The sequence below is a fragment of the Pelmatolapia mariae genome, linkage group LG14, assembly GCF_036321145.2.
Source record: "Pelmatolapia mariae isolate MD_Pm_ZW linkage group LG14, Pm_UMD_F_2, whole genome shotgun sequence".
NCBI lineage: Eukaryota > Metazoa > Chordata > Actinopteri > Cichliformes > Cichlidae > Pelmatolapia > Pelmatolapia mariae.
In genome coordinates, this window is record NC_086239.1 from 24301624 (window position 1) to 24319555 (window position 17932).

Genomic DNA, 17932 nt, shown 5'->3' on the forward strand with positions numbered 1-17932 from the left:
AATCGCAGTTTAGATTGATGAGTCATACTGAGTAAGTTAACAGTGTGTTGCTGTTCAGTAAATGTTTAAATTACCTTCTTGTGTCAGTTAATTAACTCTTACCGTCTGTTATCTATTTAATTTCCCTGTTTGCTCCCCTTTATTCCTCACCATGTTACCTCAGTCGTATAATGTGTAATATACAGCATATACAGTAACTTGGCCTCTCTTGTCTCCCCCTCCCAGACATTTTCTACTAGTGGATGGAGCAGGGTTGTATACGTTCTCCTATGAAGGACGATTGATATCGTCCCCAAAGTTCCCGGGTATGAGAGCAGATATTCTAAATGCCCAGAGTGTCTCACTTAGTAACGACACCATAGCCATTCGGGACAAGAGTGATGATAAAGGTGAGGGGAAAACTCCATGCTTACTATAAAATTTCAAAATCATACGGACTGTGCTTTTACTGTGTCCTCTTTCTCTTTTTCTCTCACAAGTTATCCTTCTCTTTGATGCCCTGACTGGAAAGGCTCTTGGTGATGGGAAGCCCTTGACTCACAAGGTTAGTAACCTGCTTAATGTACTTCAGCAACAAGGAAGTTCTCCAACCACATCAGATTATTTATTTATTTATTTATTTATTTATTAAACTTTGATTACACAAAACAAGATAACTTTATGCTCACATGCCACTTTAGTAAGTACACGGTGCTAGTACCTGGTTGGACCCCCTTTAATTCTTAGTGGCAAAGATTCAACAAGGTGTTAAAAACATTCATTAGCGATTTTGTGTCCATATTGTCATGATAGCGCCACACAGTTTTTACTGATCTATGATACTCTTCTACCACACCCGAAAGGGGAGAATGAGACTGGTGACTGTAGAGGTCATTTAAGTACAGTAAAGTCATTATCTTGGTCAAGAAATTAGTTCAAGGTGCTTTGAGCTTTGTGATATGCCTAAATGCATTGAGTTGCTGCCATCTGATCAGATATCTGTGTTAATGAGCAGTTGAACAGATGTACCCAACACAAGTGCATCTGAGCATATCTGCTGCTTGGACCTACATCTCGGAAGATACCTTAAAATTATGTTATAATGCAGAGTGTTATGGATAAGCAGAGAAGTGTAGAAATGTTTGGGGGGATTTTTGGTCAGTGTGACTGGTTAGAATGTGTTAGTATTTGTGTTTTATTATGTGTTGATATGATAGGACATAATAACAGAAGCTGTCTGATGGTGGCTGTTCAAATGTGTGTTTATTTTTTCAACCAAAACACAGAGTCAGAGTGAACACACATTTGTTTAGTTTTAGTATTACACACAGTTCAGTTATGTATAACGCAGCCTCCCATTATTGTGTAACAAGCTGTATTTATTGTGTTTTCTATAGCCGAGTGAAAAGTGAAAGGTTTTTATTCATGCTTCATCAAACTGAAGCCTTTTGCTGTAGTAATAACAGTAATAACACTAATTGCAATTGTTTTTAATTAGATCATTACTTTAATGTTCACATGGGAACATGTTTTTTTTAAACTTCTGATTCATTTACATGCCACTACTGCACATCTTGAAGTTTTGTCTTCCTTCCCGCATAGTTTCTGATTTGGCCTCTCTCTCTGCTCCACTTTTCATTCTTTTCTTTCTCCTCACCCCCGATCTGGTCATGGTAGATGGCTGCCCATTTCTGAGTTGGGTTCAGCTGGAGGTTTCCTCTTGTCAAAAGGAAGTTCTTCCTCCCCACTGTTGCCAAATGCTTGCTTGCAGGGGATTGCCTAATTATTGGGGTTTTCCCTCTTTTTACAGATGCTTATCATAATATGATGACAAATACTGATTATAAAGTATTTTCATAGCATTAATAATACAGAAAATAATGCCACAAGAGAGCAATATGTACGTTAATACATCCATGTTGTTCATCGCGTCTTCCTTCAAGATATGCGTTTTCTTTCTGTGAACTGAGCTGAATTATAAGTAGTGATATGAGCCTTCTGAATTTGCACCTAAAATGCTCTGTCTTTAATTTTGTATTGCCAGCAAAACCTCCTATTATCTTGAGCAGCAGAAGATGAAGTTACATGAAAAATAAAAATAAATCTTTCAATTAATAAGATAAACTGTCTCCATGTGCATGAATTGTTCAGTTACAGCTTAGTAACAATAAATACCTTTTTTTAAACATGGCCTTATCATGTTAAAGGGGCAGAATTTAGTGCATGATCTGATCAAAAAGGGATATAGTGAAATTTATGTGTCCTTGTCAGTGCTGCTGTGACCTTGGTGACAAACAGTTGTGGTCAGAAGTTTCCATACACTCATCATGGGCATAAAAGTCATGGTAATTTGGGGCTTTTAATGATTTCTTTGAAGTGTTCTTTTTCCAGAATGCGATGATTGTAAAGCATACAACTTTATTGACAATATTTTGGATTTTCTCTTAATACACATGGTCAAGTATACATAGAGGCTCAAATGTATACATACACTCACTTAAATTGTTTATTAAGTGCTGTGAAAAGTTCTACAATGTATTTTAGCTTGATCTATCTGTCTAGGCCTATTATGTCTGGTAGTTTCTCTTTGTCAGCATTAAAATTATTTGTTTGACAGCACTCATTGGACTGACCAATACTCAAGAGAATTGGAAGGTCCAAGGAACTCAGTGAAGGTCTAAGAAGGATAATTGCAGATTTACACAATTTGGGAAGATTCTTTGTAGCCATTTCTAAACAACTGCAGATTCCAATATCATCATTACAAACAATTGTACACAAGTTATTCTGATGTCTCACCTCTTTACCGAGGTCTGGAAGAAGACCAAAACCGTCACCCTCAGATGAGAGGAAATTAGTTGGGATGTTCAGAAACAACCCAGATTCAAGCCTGCCATGAACTTTATACTGATGGAACACCCGGGAATCTGGCCACAGTGAAGCGAGTTTTACATCACCGTGGACTGAGAGGGTGCCGACCAAGAAAGAAATCGACATCTTCAAACTCGACTGAAATTTGGAACTGTCCACGCAGACAAGCCAAATGCTTTCTTTCACAAAGTTTTATGGTCAGATAAAATGAAAGTCAAGCCGTGTGACTGGTCACAATCAGAAGAGATATTTTCTTGAGGTGTAAAGGCTTTCTAAGAACACTGTGCCAACTGTCAAACGTGGTGGTAGCATCGTGTTCTGGGTTTGTTTAGCTGCTAGTGCTATTAGTACATTGGACAAAGTAGATTGAATAATGAAGAAGCAGGACTACCTCCAAGGTCTTCAATGTCACCTCAGATCAACAGCTGGATGGTTGAAACTTGGACACAATTTGGTCTTCCACCAGGACACTGACCTCAAAACACATCAAAACCGGTTTTGGAATCGATAAAGCAGGCTGACATTAAGCTTCTGGAATGGCCTTCCCAATGCCCTGACCTCAACCCCACTTAAGATTTGTGGACTAAAAGTCTGAACCAGGAAACCGACCATTTTAAATGAACTTTACCAAGAGTGGTCAAACACCCAACCAGAATTTTGTTAGAAGCTTGTTAATGGCTACCAACAGTATCTGATGAAGGTGCAACTAGCTAAGGGACATTTAACATTACTGGGGCTACACAGTGGGGCAGAAAAGTATTTAGTCAGCCACAAATTTTGCAAGTTCTCCCACTTAAAAAGATGAGAGAGGCCTGTAATTTTCATCATAGGTATACCTCAACTGTGAGAGACAAAATGAGGAAGAAAAATCCAGAAAATCACATTGTCTGATTTGCAAAGAAATTCTTTAAAAATCACACAATGTGATTTTCTGAATTTTTTTTCCCCTCATTTTGTCTCTCATAGTTGAGGTATATCTATGATGATGAAGCCTTTATTTGTCACTTGCAGTTGCCTGCAGCAAAATTGGACCTCTTCCGACCATACATACAATACACAAACATCACATCGGGGAGACAGGTCAGAACAGGTAGCGTAAAGAAAAACAATGAAATGTACAACACAATAGGGGTTGATATGATAAAAATTACAGGCCTCTCTCAACTTTTTAAGTGGGAGAACTTGCAAAATTGGTGGCTGACTAAATACTTTTTTGCCCCACTGTATCTATGTATTTGAGCCTGTATGCATATTTTTTGCCCTGTGTGGATTAGAGAAAATCCAAAATAAATTCAAACTTGTTCACCCAATTCTAGTGTTTTAAAGCCATTAAAGATGTATGCTGTTTAATCATTCTGCTCTGGAAAAAGAACATTTCAAAGAAATCATAAGATCAAAGCTACTCGGACATTTGTGTCCAGGATGAGTGTGTGGAAACTTCTGACCACAACTGTATTTGTACCATTATATGGTTTTTAGCCAGTATAGCAGCCTCTTTTAGCTTCCTCATCAAAAGTTACGATCTATAGCTCATCAGCAGGGAGAATTTGCAGACTTACCTCAGCTAGTGATTACTGTGATTAGGCCAAATTAATTTTAATATAAATGCTGCAGTGATCACTGTATCTAGAACTTTGAATGCTATTGTTTTCCATGAGTAGAGGTGTGCTAACGGGTCTTGCTAAATAGCATTTTAAAGTGTAGTTTGATAGATTATTTTGTGGAATAACAGGTTACATTACACATACACCCTGACCCTGTGAAAGTCATTGACAGAAAGGGAAAGGAAAAAAAGTTTGAAACTGCTGACTATAAATCTTTGTCCCGGCATATTTTTTTTCATTGCTGTAATTGTTGAAATGGGGCTGTGTTAAAAGCATTTTTCCCTGAAATATTGATCATGTTGATAATTTAGGCTGGCAATACCCATCTCCACTACTTATTTTCCGTGTCCTTAGGATCACCTGCTGAGGAGGTTGACTTTTTGCTTGCAACCTTCAAGCTTTAGTGAAATTTAATGATGATTCTAATTGCTAATTTTCATCTATAAATACACACAGTTTGTTGAAATTTTAGTTTTGGACAGTCTGATTTAGAAAAATATACCACAAATCCCAAAAGATTAGAGACAATAAAGACAAAAGAAAAAAAGTAGGAGATGGGGTTTGGAATCAAAGTGAGAGTGAGAGAGAGAAAAAGAAGAAAAGAATTAGAAAAGAGGGAAAAGAAGTAGAAGTAGCAGTAGTTACTGTTTGTCAGCATGGCTTTGTCTGCCAGCACACTACAGCTCCAAGATACTGCACCAAAGCCAGATAATTCTGGCCAGAAACACACACAGGTTCACCCTCCCTCTCTCTCACTCTCTCACTCACTCTCTCACTCACTCACACACTCACTCACTCACTCACTCACTCACTCACTCACTCACTCACTCACTCACACACACACACACACACACACACACACACACACACACACACACACACACACACACACACACACACACACACACACAGACTTTCTCTCTCTCTCTCCCTCACTCTACAAGCACACACATTTGGCAGAAAGACTGTTGAGTCACGGTATAAACTGCCTCTCCCTCTTCCTTTCTTTTCCTGATCTTTTGTCCTTTCCTATTCCCACTTACCTATTTACTTGTTTGTGTGTATATGTGTGTGCATTTCCATGTAGCAGGAGGTGTTGGAGATAGCTCTGGATCAGTGTGGCCCATCTACTGACAGGAAAATTGCCCTGATAGACAAGAACCGTGACCTTTATTTGACCACCGTGCGTCATCTTGGACGAGAACCCAAAATCTGCAAAATTGGTGAGACATGGAGGGAATGCACTTAACAAGATCAGTGATGACTTTCTTTGTTTTTGTGTGTGTGTGTGTGTGTGTGTGTGTGTGTGTGTGTGTGTGTGTGTGCTACTAAGGTTAGATTACTGTAATAGCTGCATGCATATTCTGTCTTTTAGGTAGCATGGTTCATAGTATGGCCTGGAATGATGCTGCTAACATCCTGTGTGGAATCCAAGACAGCCAGCTCACAGTGTGGTACTACCCAAGTGTTGTCTTCACTGACAAGGAATTATTACCGAAGACACTGTACATAAAAGATGGCAGGTAATTTCCCTGGGCTTTCGCAAAGCCCCTGGTGTGACTAATTAATAAACAATTAGTGTCTATGCTTTGACACACTGGGTAATGCATTAGTGAGAGTGACTGGTCATAGGCCAATGTGTTGTTTTTCAAAAAGAAAGGTAATTGTTGTTACAGGTAGATGCAAGTGGATGTAAAAGGAAAACAAAACAAAACTAAGGTTCCAGTAGGATGTGAACCAGCATCCCCTGGCTGTTAATTCTAATAGATGTCACACCACCAATCCTCCAACCTCCTTATGAAGACTTGACACTTATGTTAAATGTGCCCGTTAATACTCAGTTACCAATTTAACCATGTCTGGTGCGTCAAAGCACCAACTCTAAAAACCACCTTACGTGGGGAGATTCTAGAGGTTCTGACAGAGAGGTATTATGCAGTACAAGAAATGGGGATGAGAATTAATTGGTGACTTTAGCATGTAACAGCTGATACCATTCACCGGAATGGCGAGTAAGTTTCTATTACAAAAGCAGCAAAAGGTTATATTCAAGTTTAGAGTTGGCCAGAGTAGATAGAAGTATATAAGAGAACCTCTCAGTGCCCTTGCATTTTCATCTGAGAGGTTTCTGGAAAAGATGTCAAATATGAACTAAGAGCAGAAATGGAGGCAGCTTTTCTGTACCTTTTAACTCATTCTCCAAAGCAAAATGCATATGGCCAACATCTATCAAACTGTGCAAAGCTTTCTGGCCAGAACTCCTTAGCTTTAGCCAACATTGAAGGCAGAGTGCCTGCACTGTCAGTACAGGCAATTGTAAACTACACTTGCGTCTGCTACACTAATCTGAACACTTGGTTGTAAAGTTTTTGTGCACATTTTGGACTCACTCACTGGTTTTATTATTCCTGTTTAGTGCTCAAGCAGGCAGAAATTTGAGGAACACCAAAGTCTAAGTGGCAAAAGCTAATAAATCATCAGAAACTGCAAATTTCTGAAAGTTTCTCTTTAGGTTTGTTGGATATACACCAGCCACTTTATTAGATATACCTGTTCAACTGCTGATTAACACAAATGTCAAATTGGCCAATCACGTGGCAGCAACCCAGTGCATTTACAAATTTAGACATCGTCAAGGTGACCTGCTGAAGTTCAAGCTGAGCATCGAGAATGGAGAGAAAAGTGGTTTAAGTGACTCTGAATGTGGCATGGTTGCTGGTGCCAGGCAGGCTGAGTATTTCAAAAGCTACTGAGATGTGTCAGATACTATCATGTCAACATGTACCAAAATCTCAGAAGAATGTTTCCAGCACCTTTGAATCTGTGCCATGAAGAATTAAGCAGATCTGAAAGCAAAATGGGACCTAACCCAGTACTAGCAAGGTGTATTTAAAAAAATGACCAATGATGGTGTACTACAGGAAGCAGGACGCCCTAAGAACAGTACAAGTTACAGTGGTACCATGGCTGTTGGGCCATTTTATCAAGTTTACATATGCCGTGCTTGTAGAGGAAACTGGTAAAATCTGCACTGTTAATGAGTCTGTTGAAGCAGCGTCAGGAATCATTTACATGTTATTTATGCATAACAAACTATTTTTTTTCTCTCTGCCCTCTGCCAATGCAGTGTTTACTGTAACAAACTGTGTGTGTCTTTGCAAAGTGAGTTCAGACGTGCACCCCAAGTTCTAAACTACATTGGCACCAAAGTGACATTACGCCAAGGAGATGGTTCGTTGGTGTACAGCAGTGTACTACCCTTTCCTGCCCTCCTGCATGAATACAGCATCTCTGCGCGCTGGGAGGATGCACTGCGCCTCTGCTGCTATGCAAAAGTAAGATACTGGAAATGTCTAAAATGCTTTTCTACTTGTGTCAGTGATTTCTATATGTGCTTAATGTAAGTGATGTGACACCATTTTACAATTGGTCTCAGTGTTTGTAGAACTGTGTATGTCTTTGCATTAGCTGTACAAGCAAAGCCATAGTGAGCATTAAACTCTAGCATTGATTACTACATTTCTTCCACGTTGTATTTATGTTAGCAGTTTTGTAGTAGTGTTAAATATCCTCCAGTCTTGGGGCTCTGGTACAGTTCAGCTTCCCATGGCGTATGTCACGTGTATCCATGGATATTATGTCTGAACCAAGAAAGTAGTAGACAGGTTTATGGGACCTGACCAGCAGGCTTTAATTAGCTTCAATTAGCCTGGTGACTCCATTTACCAGATTAACCCCCCAGACCTCACTCATAAATACACACTCTGCTGCATGCATGTGTGGACTTTCCAAACATATTACTCACACACACTGAGCACAGTGTGAGACTGTGTCTTTGCTTAGGCAATGATGCAATAACCACAAGCTTGGAGAAACGGACAACAAGTAGCAAAGGGTGGTTGGAACAAAAGGGATGGAGAGAGGCACCAGTTTTAAGAGCTTTTTCCTTGACCCCATCCTCTCTGCTTCTGGTAAGAGTTTGGTGGCTTTTCCCAGAACCACAGTTGTTGTCAGTAAGTGCTCACCTGACAGGAGTCAACAGAAACATGTTATAAATTAAGGCAAGAAGCACAGACCTAACATACAGTGACTAAAGTTTATAACCTAACAATTAAGTAGGCAAAAAAAGGTTTATTTCACATGAAATTGTTTCACGTGAAGTTGTGTTGTCATGTTTACGATCTCTGGCAAGTCCTGCCGATGATATTTGTTGTTTGCAGGAGTGGTTTCTAATTGGAGCTGTTTTTCTTAGTGATGGATCCTGAAAAAAGCAGGAGATTACAGAGTGGTGACTCTGGAGTTCAGTTTGCTCAACTGCTGGCCCGTTTGTGGTCAAATTTTAATTAATCCAGCTGCAGGAAATAAAGTGGTGACACATTTGTTTACATTTATAGTTGTTTTGTACTGCAAATACCTCCTGTTTTTGTGTGTGTCATGCATGTTTAAAAACTTGGTTAAAGTATGAGTAAAGTGTACCAGAATGCATTGAAGATACAGTCGTACTCTGTCCTTGTGCCCACTGATACATCCTCTTTTCATTAAGTGCTTTTTTGCTAGACATGTCTTTTGTGAATGTGGCCAAAGGACTTAATTTTTACTTCATCTCTCCATAGCAATTGGTTTCTAAAACTAAGTAACTAACAGCTGAAGAATTCAGCTGTTGGAAATGCAATGCAGTGATTCATTGAAACATGTGCAAAAGTGCATGGAAATGCAGGATTAAAGGGAGTTTGTGCAACTCTAACCAGCTTAAAAGTCGGTATTTGGTATGGCCACACTATTCTTTGACACTCTTAGTCAAGCTTTCTTGTCTAGTCTTCAGGAATAGTTCTTCAGGCTTCTTGAAGGACATTCAAAGCTCTTCTTTGGCTGTTGGCTGCCTTTTATTTTATCGTCTATCTAGATGATCCAACACTGCTTCAGTAATGTTGATGTCTGGCTTTAAAGAGACCAATCCATGACTGATAGTGTTTCATCTGTGTTTTTCTATCCCAGTATGTTTTTATTACATTGGCATTGTTATGATGAATAATTAAGCTGCTGCCAATAAGCTTTCCAGACTCTTTCAGATATTTTCAGATGTTGCTCATCTGCTGTAGATGGTTTTTTAGGACTGCAAGTTATTTTGTCCTCCACTTGTCCAGTTTCCTTTTTTTTTTTCCTAAAGCACACTCTGCAGAGATGCCAAGTTTTTGGCTAATAGCTCTTTGGGATTCACTTCGGTGGTGCAATTATACTATTTTATGTTTGCCAAATTGTGTTATCTTTGGCATTTTTCATAGATTTAGCAAAAGAAAAGGGAACAAACTATGTGTTTTTATTACAGGCTGCTGATAGCAAAGGGTGTAAACACCACACCAGTTCCTCCCTTGAGTTAGGTGCCTTTTTTATGCCATAGGTCGATATTAATTAAAGGAAAAAAATGGTTTCATTAAAAGATACTCTCTGCTGTTGTTCCCTTTATCCCTAGGACCAATCTTTGTGGGCATGTCTCGCTGGCATGGCAATGGCAAACAGAGAGCTGACTACTGCAGAGATGGCTTATGCTGCCATCGGAGAGGTAAGAGCATTGCTTATTGGCTAGTTCAGCTAAACACAAGTGTTGTAAACCACCAGAAAACCATAAAAAAGAAAAATTCAGTAAAACTTCAGTGAATCTGTCAGTGAAAAGAGATACTGTATTTCATAAATGGTCTAGCTTCTCTCTTTGCATATCTGCTGCTTCACCTCTTTCAGTTACCTAGAGTTCAATACATCAACTTTCTAAGGGAGCAGCCATCTAAGGAGTCATCGTTGGCCCACATGCTGCTGTTCAGTGGTCAGGTCCAGGAAGCTGAGGCTGCTTTCTTACAAGCTGGTCTCATCTACCAGGCCATACAAGTCAACACTGACCTTTATAACTGGGAAAGGTATAATTCTGTGTATATGTGTTCATGTTGGAAATGTACAGCTAGTAGAGGGACAATATAAGCAGTTTTGGGAGATTTTTATTCATGTATTTATTTTTTGTATTTTTTTATTTTTGGCTGTGTAAGGATTTTGTTTTATGGAGGTAGTCTAAAATTAGGTTTTAAAGGGTTAAGGTGAAGCATATTTGTTCACAGAGGATGCATGTCTGTCTGCATCATGTCATCTTGTGTCCAGGGCATTGGAGCTGGCAGTTAAACACAAGACCCATGTGGACACTGTGCTGGCCTATAGGGAGAAGTTCCTACAGAAATTTGGCAGGAAGGAGACCAATAAGAGATTCCTGCAGTACTCTGAAGGGGTACGTTATGGTGGCCTGTCTTGCTGCACTGTATAAACTGACTTAGCAACACACTGGAAACATTTTTAGCTGTGGATGGTGTCTATTTCTAATTATTTCCCATGGGTTATCAACTTTGTTTGCTCTGCTAATACACTCTAAGTGGCCTTAAAAAAAGTTGGTTTAGGGAAAAACTATGTTACCTTAGCATTTCTGTTTACCACCCAATCAGAAAAGCCTACAGCATTAAACTGCGAAAGGAGGCAAATCTCCAGCTGCACCTGAGCTATTTAATCCCAAATATTGCTTGCAGTAGTGTTACTGGAGTGCTTATCACTGCAGCAATGCCTAATATTATAATTATAGTCTCAAAGTGCAAATAGAATAAAAAAAGTTCCATATAACAAAAAAATCACAGAGACTCTGTTGGTTCTAAAAGGTGGTTGAGATGGTTAAAACCTTCTTGTAAACTGGTTAAAGGAAAGAAAAATTACCGTTTGACTTTGTTCTTTCTACACTTGCCATCATGCCAAAAATGTTTAGGTATATATATGTACAGTTTTTGTTTTGCCTCTGTTCACAACCACAGTGGAGTTTGGCTCCATTGTCAGAGGCTCAGCGTTAATTTAGACAGACGAGCAGTTAGACGAGGCCTGTTTCCCTGATATTTCATTACAAATGAGGCAGGCATAACATCTGAAGCTGAATCAAAGTGCAGTCCCTCTCTCAAGACTCTTCTTGCAAGTATTAAAAATGCTTAAAATAACATAATATGTAAAATCATGTTAGTCTGATCAGTTAATTTTGAGCCTCTAAAAAATGGGGACCATCTATAAAAATGGCTGTAATTCATAATAAACTGATGAATAAACTGTTAACACCAAACTTATTTGTTAACCTCTTGAATTAAAATCTAGAATTTAAGAATTTAAAATCCACTGTGGTAGTGCAGTGAGGCAAAACTACAAAAATAGTGTCCTTTTCCAAGAAATTATGGACCTAACAGTGTCTACTCTTCCCAAAAATGCTAGCTTCCAAGATGAACTGATCTTCTGTGGACAGTTTGTTTTTTAATCCAACTCTTAAAAAATTGAGAGCGACACAGTAATGGAAACTACTGGACTGTACAGATGGTAAATATCCATCTTTAATAGGATGATCAAACATGTGCCAAAGAGATAAGACAGTTGTTTTGGTTTTTTTTTACACATCTAAAACTCTTCCAGTTTGTAGTGTTGGCGCATACAATAACCAGACCATACTAAATCATATCCCATGTAAACAGCTGACCCCAAAAAACTCAGCAGTAGGTAGGATTTCAGCCAGACTGCAAGGAAAAATGTGTGCATGTGACTTCAACCCATCTGATCACCACTGGAGGTTAAAAAGCACCATTATCATCCTACACGACCTTCCCAACTCCTGTAAATTGTTCAGTAAACATTTCTAATTTTAAAAGTGTTTGCAGTACTTACACTAATTACTCTTAAACAGAAAGAACTTACTAGTAATGCATTACAAGTTACTTTCTACTACCCGAGCTCAGCCAGCCTTACAGTTTGGAGGGATTTACAGATGATCTAGCAGCGGCTTTCTTAGCGTATCCGAGACTAACATTTGAAAGCCAGTCTTTTAAGACCGCTTACTATAATTTGTTGTCCTTCTCTTTTAATGGGGGATAACTCCTATTACCAAATGCTTCCCGGAACTGGTTATCAGTTAAAATAGTGTTTCTTACTTTCTCATTTCATCTCATCTTACTGTGTCTTCCAGGTTGAAGTGGACTGGGAAAAAATCCAAGCAAAGATAGAGATGGAGTTGTCTAAAGAGAGAGAGCGAGCTGCTAACACCTCTGTGAGGAGCAGTGTGGCCTCACGCCGTTAATTTTTAAAAATGTTTTTTTTTTTTTTTTTTAAGAGGGTCATGTCCACAATAAGTACAGCAAGTACGATTACCTTCATGTAAAAACCAAAACTGAACAATTTGGAGATTTTGTGATGTTTGTGATACCTGACTTACACTACACACATAGTCTTGTCAAGTTACATATAAAGCTTTAAACAAAATCGCATATGACAGTCTGTTACTGTGGGTGGCTGATAGCAGTTTTTTTTAAGGCTGTCTGTATTTCTGACCAACAGACCTGTGGCCTTCCTGTTGTAGTGACTGATTTTGAGTGAATCAAGTTTAAAGTTAATCTGTTTTCATTTGTTAACAGTTAACTAGTTATACTCATTCATTTGTAAATTTGTATGAGTGTTGTTTTTGTCATGTTTCAGTTTGTTTTTTACATTAAATTATATTTTTATAGTTTACACATTTAAAGTGTTGCCTTGTGGAAACACGAGAATGTCCATTAATAAAGCACATGAACCATACTGTATGTATTGATCCAAAATGTCCCGTTTCTTTGTTTTTCCCTTTGTGTCGTGACACTTTACTGGTTTTATACAAGGATCAGGGAGTATCTTTGAGGTCTGAGATTTATTTTAAGCTTTGCACATGCACCCTGAAGGTATTTCTGTGTGCATGCGTGTTTTCACAGTCTTAAAATAATGCAGGGCTTCTCTTTTTAAATTGTTCTTGTATTTCCTCCGCTGCTGAGGTGTGAAACAGACCGCTTGCCACGGAGCTCCACCCCCTGGTTAGCAGAGGGCCACTACATCAGCAGAGGGTTATAGCCTATTGATCTCCACTAGTGGTCCAGGAGGATGAACATCTTTCTCAGGGCTCTTCAGAAAGGACTCCTATACTATGTCATGAAGATGCAGATGGATACGGTAGAAAGTGAACAAGATGAATCCAGTGAAACAGTGAGTGGCGACAGACACACATCACAGAAAACAGTGGGAAAATCTCTCTTTTGGGTTGGGTCTCTCTTGCTGTTTTTTTTTTTTCTTAGCATCCTGCAGTTTTGGTCACTTCACTTCTAAAAGCCTTTTTTAATTTCTGTCTTTCCAACAACTATCTATCTGAACTAATGTATTTTTAAGAGCAGAAAAAATAAATCATTGATTAGTCATTGAGGTTAAAGCTAGTTGGGTTCACCGAACGTCTTCCGTGTTCAAATTCTGCATAATACAAGAGTAGTGACGATTTTCCTGTAATTTAACACAAAGCAAGTGAGCATCATGTACTTGGCGTCAAGCACGCTTTATCCAAACAACTCCTTCACCTCAAACCATATAGATGTGAGAAAACAGCTAAATGGTGGAACTGGATGACCACGTTTCACATCCATTACTGCTGGGAGTGGCCACACACAATAAACAGCAACATGTGAAATCAGTTCATGCTTTCTCTTAAACCATGCATTGCGTGATATACCTGATTCACTTAATTGAAGTGAATCCTTCGTGCCTCTACCTTCAGCCATATCTTAATATTAAGAATATAAAAGTCACATTTAGATTAGATTATTTCTATAGTTTTGAGTCCCAGTGGTAAATATCTTACAATGAAATGGTCAGTGTAAACATTTCATATTTTTGAAGCTACACAGCACACAGTGCCAAACAGATGCTCTTCTTTTATTAAACCATAGAAGTGTATATCTATATTCAAAGACTGGTTGGTTCTCATATATTAAATTGATAGCCAAGCTCTCCCAAAAATACACTTCCCGGATATAATGTAGAATTTATGAGGAGGATAGAGAAGGATAATGCTCATTGATTTGACCTTTTTGAAGTTTATCTGTTCTTTATACCAGAGAGCAATACGATAACTGAATTATGGGCTCTGATTCAAAACCCACTGAGTGTACCAATACTGTATTTATCCCTGTGTTTTTATAGATTTGCATCTCCCATGAGCGTATATAACTATCCTCTCCCCTGAGAGAGGACATACAGCTTTACTGTGGATGTTTACAAATGGAAGTCAGTATATAGTGAACTACACTGACTAGGGAGGAGAAAATGAAACGCAACAATCACACTTCTCATGGGTTCATTATCCCTCAAACATGGCCTCATGCCGCTCAGGGTCTCAGATCCTTTGCTTCATCTACCCATCAGTGGTTGTTTCAGTCTGGATTTAATGCTTTTAAGTCCAAACTCCAGCCGCCCACAAATGTCCCTCAGGAAAAGAAAGCCATCAGTGATCACTACTGGCTCTGCCATTATGGTCAGGCGATATTGGTTTACAAAAGCCACCACAATCACACTCAGACTTTTAGAGTTGGGATCAACTCAGGGTCTCTAATTGTAAAGGCTTGCTTTGCAGATACGGTCCTGCATTGTTCGGAATGATGAAAGATGAGCACTTTGGAGCTTCTGGGATAAATCAGTTTAGTTGATTTGATAAGCTGATGGTTATTATCTGCTTTACACCTGCTCTTGTATCTTTAAAGGGATTTAATTTGGTGCACTGTTTATATACAAACACCCCTTTTCATTTCTGCACAGGAAACAGAAAACATTCGTCCATCTTGAAGTTGACGGGCAAATAAATTGAAAAGCATTTTTTCTTTCAGTTCATATGTAAAAAAAAAAATGCAGAACCTTCCATTAATGTAAATTAGAAATGATCCAATACTGTTTGTACAACAAAAGACATTTGGCTGGCTTACATCAAGCGATAATGCAGATTCTCATTAGAATTTTTGGCCTGGCCCTAAAGATAAGACAATACGATATGGAGAGTGTGACTATTTACCAGACACCCAGTCAATCACAAGGTAAAGAAATACTAAATGAACAAAATGGCCTTTTCAGTATTATAACAAATGTATGGCATTAATTCACAGAAAGCATGTTTTCTCAAATTCTGCTCAGTTTTCAGATGAGCTAAAGTGTAACTTCTTGTTTCGTTAGGACAGTTAGCATCTGCAAAAGCAGACTTGAAGGTATTCTCATCTGGCATCTTCAAATCCTTCTGCTTTAACAAAGAAAGTACTACATTTTCTTCAATGCTGCGTGTCAGCTAGTGTTTTTCTGTTTTGCTCCTTGGGACAGCAGCTATCTTCTCTGACATGGCTTCATAAAAGTGTAACTTTAGCTCTTATCAGTCTGGAAGCTTTAATCTCATCCATTTTTTTCTTCTTCTTGAATTCATAAGCTGGGACCTGGGGCAGTAAGGCTTCACTCACAGGAGAGATGTCAAGCATCGAGCAGGTCATTTATATAATGCTCATCTATCAGCTCCCAGTGAAGTGTGTATGTGGGGGTAGATTGCTGCCTTCGTGCTGATAAGCTAGACTCCAGGGCTGGCTGGTTTAAAAAAAAGTGTCTCAGAAAGAATTATAACAGATATTTGCCTAATCCTTTCTCTCTTTCAGTCCATGTCTAAGGGGACTGAAAAAACTATTTTCTTTTTTGGATGCAAATTTAATAAAGAAAAGGCTCTACAAAATAGTATGAGAATTTTTCAGGTTCGGCAGTATATTAAGCACTGAGAGAGGACCTCAGTTTGACAGGAAATCTGTTTCATGCTGCCATTAAATTGAGGTGCTGAAGTTTAAAAAAGCTTAATGCGATTGTACCGGAGCCAATTTAGCTGTTCCCAACACAAAGCGCCTCAATTTCAGCCTCCTCCGCTTACTTTATAATCTGCTTTCCATAACCCAAGCGGTCATTTGCATACAAAAGGAAAGCAGGTTCCTGTTATCTCAGAAAACACGTTTTCTGCATTTTTTCTCAGCCTTCTCTTTTATTCTTTACATTCAGGAGTATAATTGCACTTGTTCGTTGTATCTCTGCAAGATTCTTTTTACCCTGACTATATTAAAATAAGAATAATAATGTTTCTGTAGTCTTGCCCAGTCTTCGTCAAACAGAGTTCCGGGATGTCCTTGGGCTCTGAGGTCCTGAGACCTCCAGGGCAGCCAGCCTCTGGTCTCCGGATCTCGGTCCTGTTGCTCTCCCTCTTCCCTGGCCGCCACTCTCGTTTTCGGACAACAAGTTCTCACCGGACCGGTCTCTGTGCATGTCTTGCATGCTTTCCTCATAGGTGGGCAAATATTTAACTTCGTCATATGCCGGCAGGTTTGGAGAGGCAAAGCCCCCGAGGTTGTATTCGGGGTACCGCTCCAGCAGGGAATCCTGGGATGCCGATGTGTGTCCGTGAAAGAGGGACGGCTCCTCGCCGCGGTCGTGGTGCCCCGGGTGCCGCCGGGGCCGAGGGCAGATGATCCGCTGGATGAAGTAGCCCATGGCAAAGAGCAGCAACAGGATCAGGATGCCGGACAGCTTCCGCGTGAACCAGCCGACGTTGTCGAAAAATGCGTGGATGGAGAGCTGGCAGCAGCTTACCTTCGAGCTGGCACTGGTGTTCCCTGTGACGGTGGGCGGACAGCAGTGCTGGTTGACGCCGCACTGGACCTCCCCGCAGCTTTGGGCGGCTTGACATGCAGAGATCAGGCATGCCGACAGAAATGTGCCAGTGTATGCTGTCCGGCCGCCGCCCGGCACACGGGGCATCATTTCGGGATCCCCCAGGATGGATGGAGCAGCTATCGGCGCGTCTCCAGTGCGCACGACGTCGTATCGTTAAGCCCGCTCAGGTGTTGCAGGACTGCCTTCCCTTCCAGCTGTTCGCGAAATATGTGCTGTCACAGCTTCTGCAGCGAGGAGCGGGACAGCAGGTGCCCCCCCCCCCCCCCCCCCCCCCCTCCCCCTGCTGAGGACGACCTGTCTGCTTTAGTATGGGCGATCGGAGTGGAGCCACCTCAGTGTCTGAAGGCAGCAGGGATGAGATTCATGAATAATCTTACATCATTATTAGGTGAAGATATCTTTATTGGGTCCTAGCATGTCCTTACACCAGTGAAACCCGCAGATAGCCAGCCTGTGCTCCTGGTTACATATTCAGCCTTAACCTGAAGTCTCCTGCACAAAGACACATGCAGTCTCACCAGTTTTCAGACATCAGTAGCCCCCCTCTCTGATCACTACGTGCAATGTTTGCTGCAGAGCATCATGATTTATACTTTAAAGATCCAATAAAGAATGCTGTAGATGTAGGAGGAGGGGTGACAAGAGGAAGGAGTGAAGATATTGTGCCTTAGTACCTTGTAAAATTTAAACAAGTCTTTGTTCTATAGTGATAGATGGAGAGCAGAGGTCCTTAAGTCAAGGAACAGCAGCAATACTGCAAAACAGAATTAATTAACTGCAAGTAAACATCCTGCATTGGAAATGTAGGATAGTGCAGATTATGTACAAATTCACTTAACAGTAATATGAATGATAAAAGATACTATGAAGTATTTGTGGATGAGTAGGATATC

General features: G+C 39.9%; 2 protein-coding genes across 3 annotated transcripts in view; one reads left to right on the forward strand and one right to left on the reverse strand.

Moving 5' to 3' along the window:
• Positions 1–14093, forward strand: part of ift80 (intraflagellar transport 80 homolog (Chlamydomonas)) — a 43906-nt gene extending 29813 nt beyond the window's left edge. Inside the window, exons 12-20 of one of the 2 annotated variants that reach the window (XM_063493867.1) lie at positions 226–389; positions 480–544; positions 5545–5677; positions 5830–5977; positions 7618–7789; positions 9925–10014; positions 10191–10363; positions 10599–10722; positions 12475–14093. In XM_063493867.1, coding sequence (XP_063349937.1) covers positions 226–389; positions 480–544; positions 5545–5677; positions 5830–5977; positions 7618–7789; positions 9925–10014; positions 10191–10363; positions 10599–10722; positions 12475–12585 — 1180 coding nt within the window. In that variant the 3' untranslated portion in view covers positions 12586–14093. Of the gene's footprint in view, positions 1–225; positions 390–479; positions 545–5541; positions 5678–5829; positions 5978–7617; positions 7790–9924; positions 10015–10190; positions 10364–10598; positions 10723–12474 lie in introns of both variants that reach the window. The other variant, XM_063493866.1, reaches the window with a different exon arrangement.
• Positions 14094–15212: 1119 nt separating this feature from the next.
• LOC134641471 (uncharacterized membrane protein C3orf80) lies at positions 15213–17210 on the reverse strand. Its single transcript, XM_063493903.1, has one exon. It carries the CDS (start codon positions 17124–17126, stop codon positions 16473–16475), a length of 654 nt encoding a protein of 217 aa, XP_063349973.1. The 5' UTR covers positions 17127–17210; the 3' UTR covers positions 15213–16472.
• Between the last annotated feature and the right edge of the window lie 722 nt (positions 17211–17932).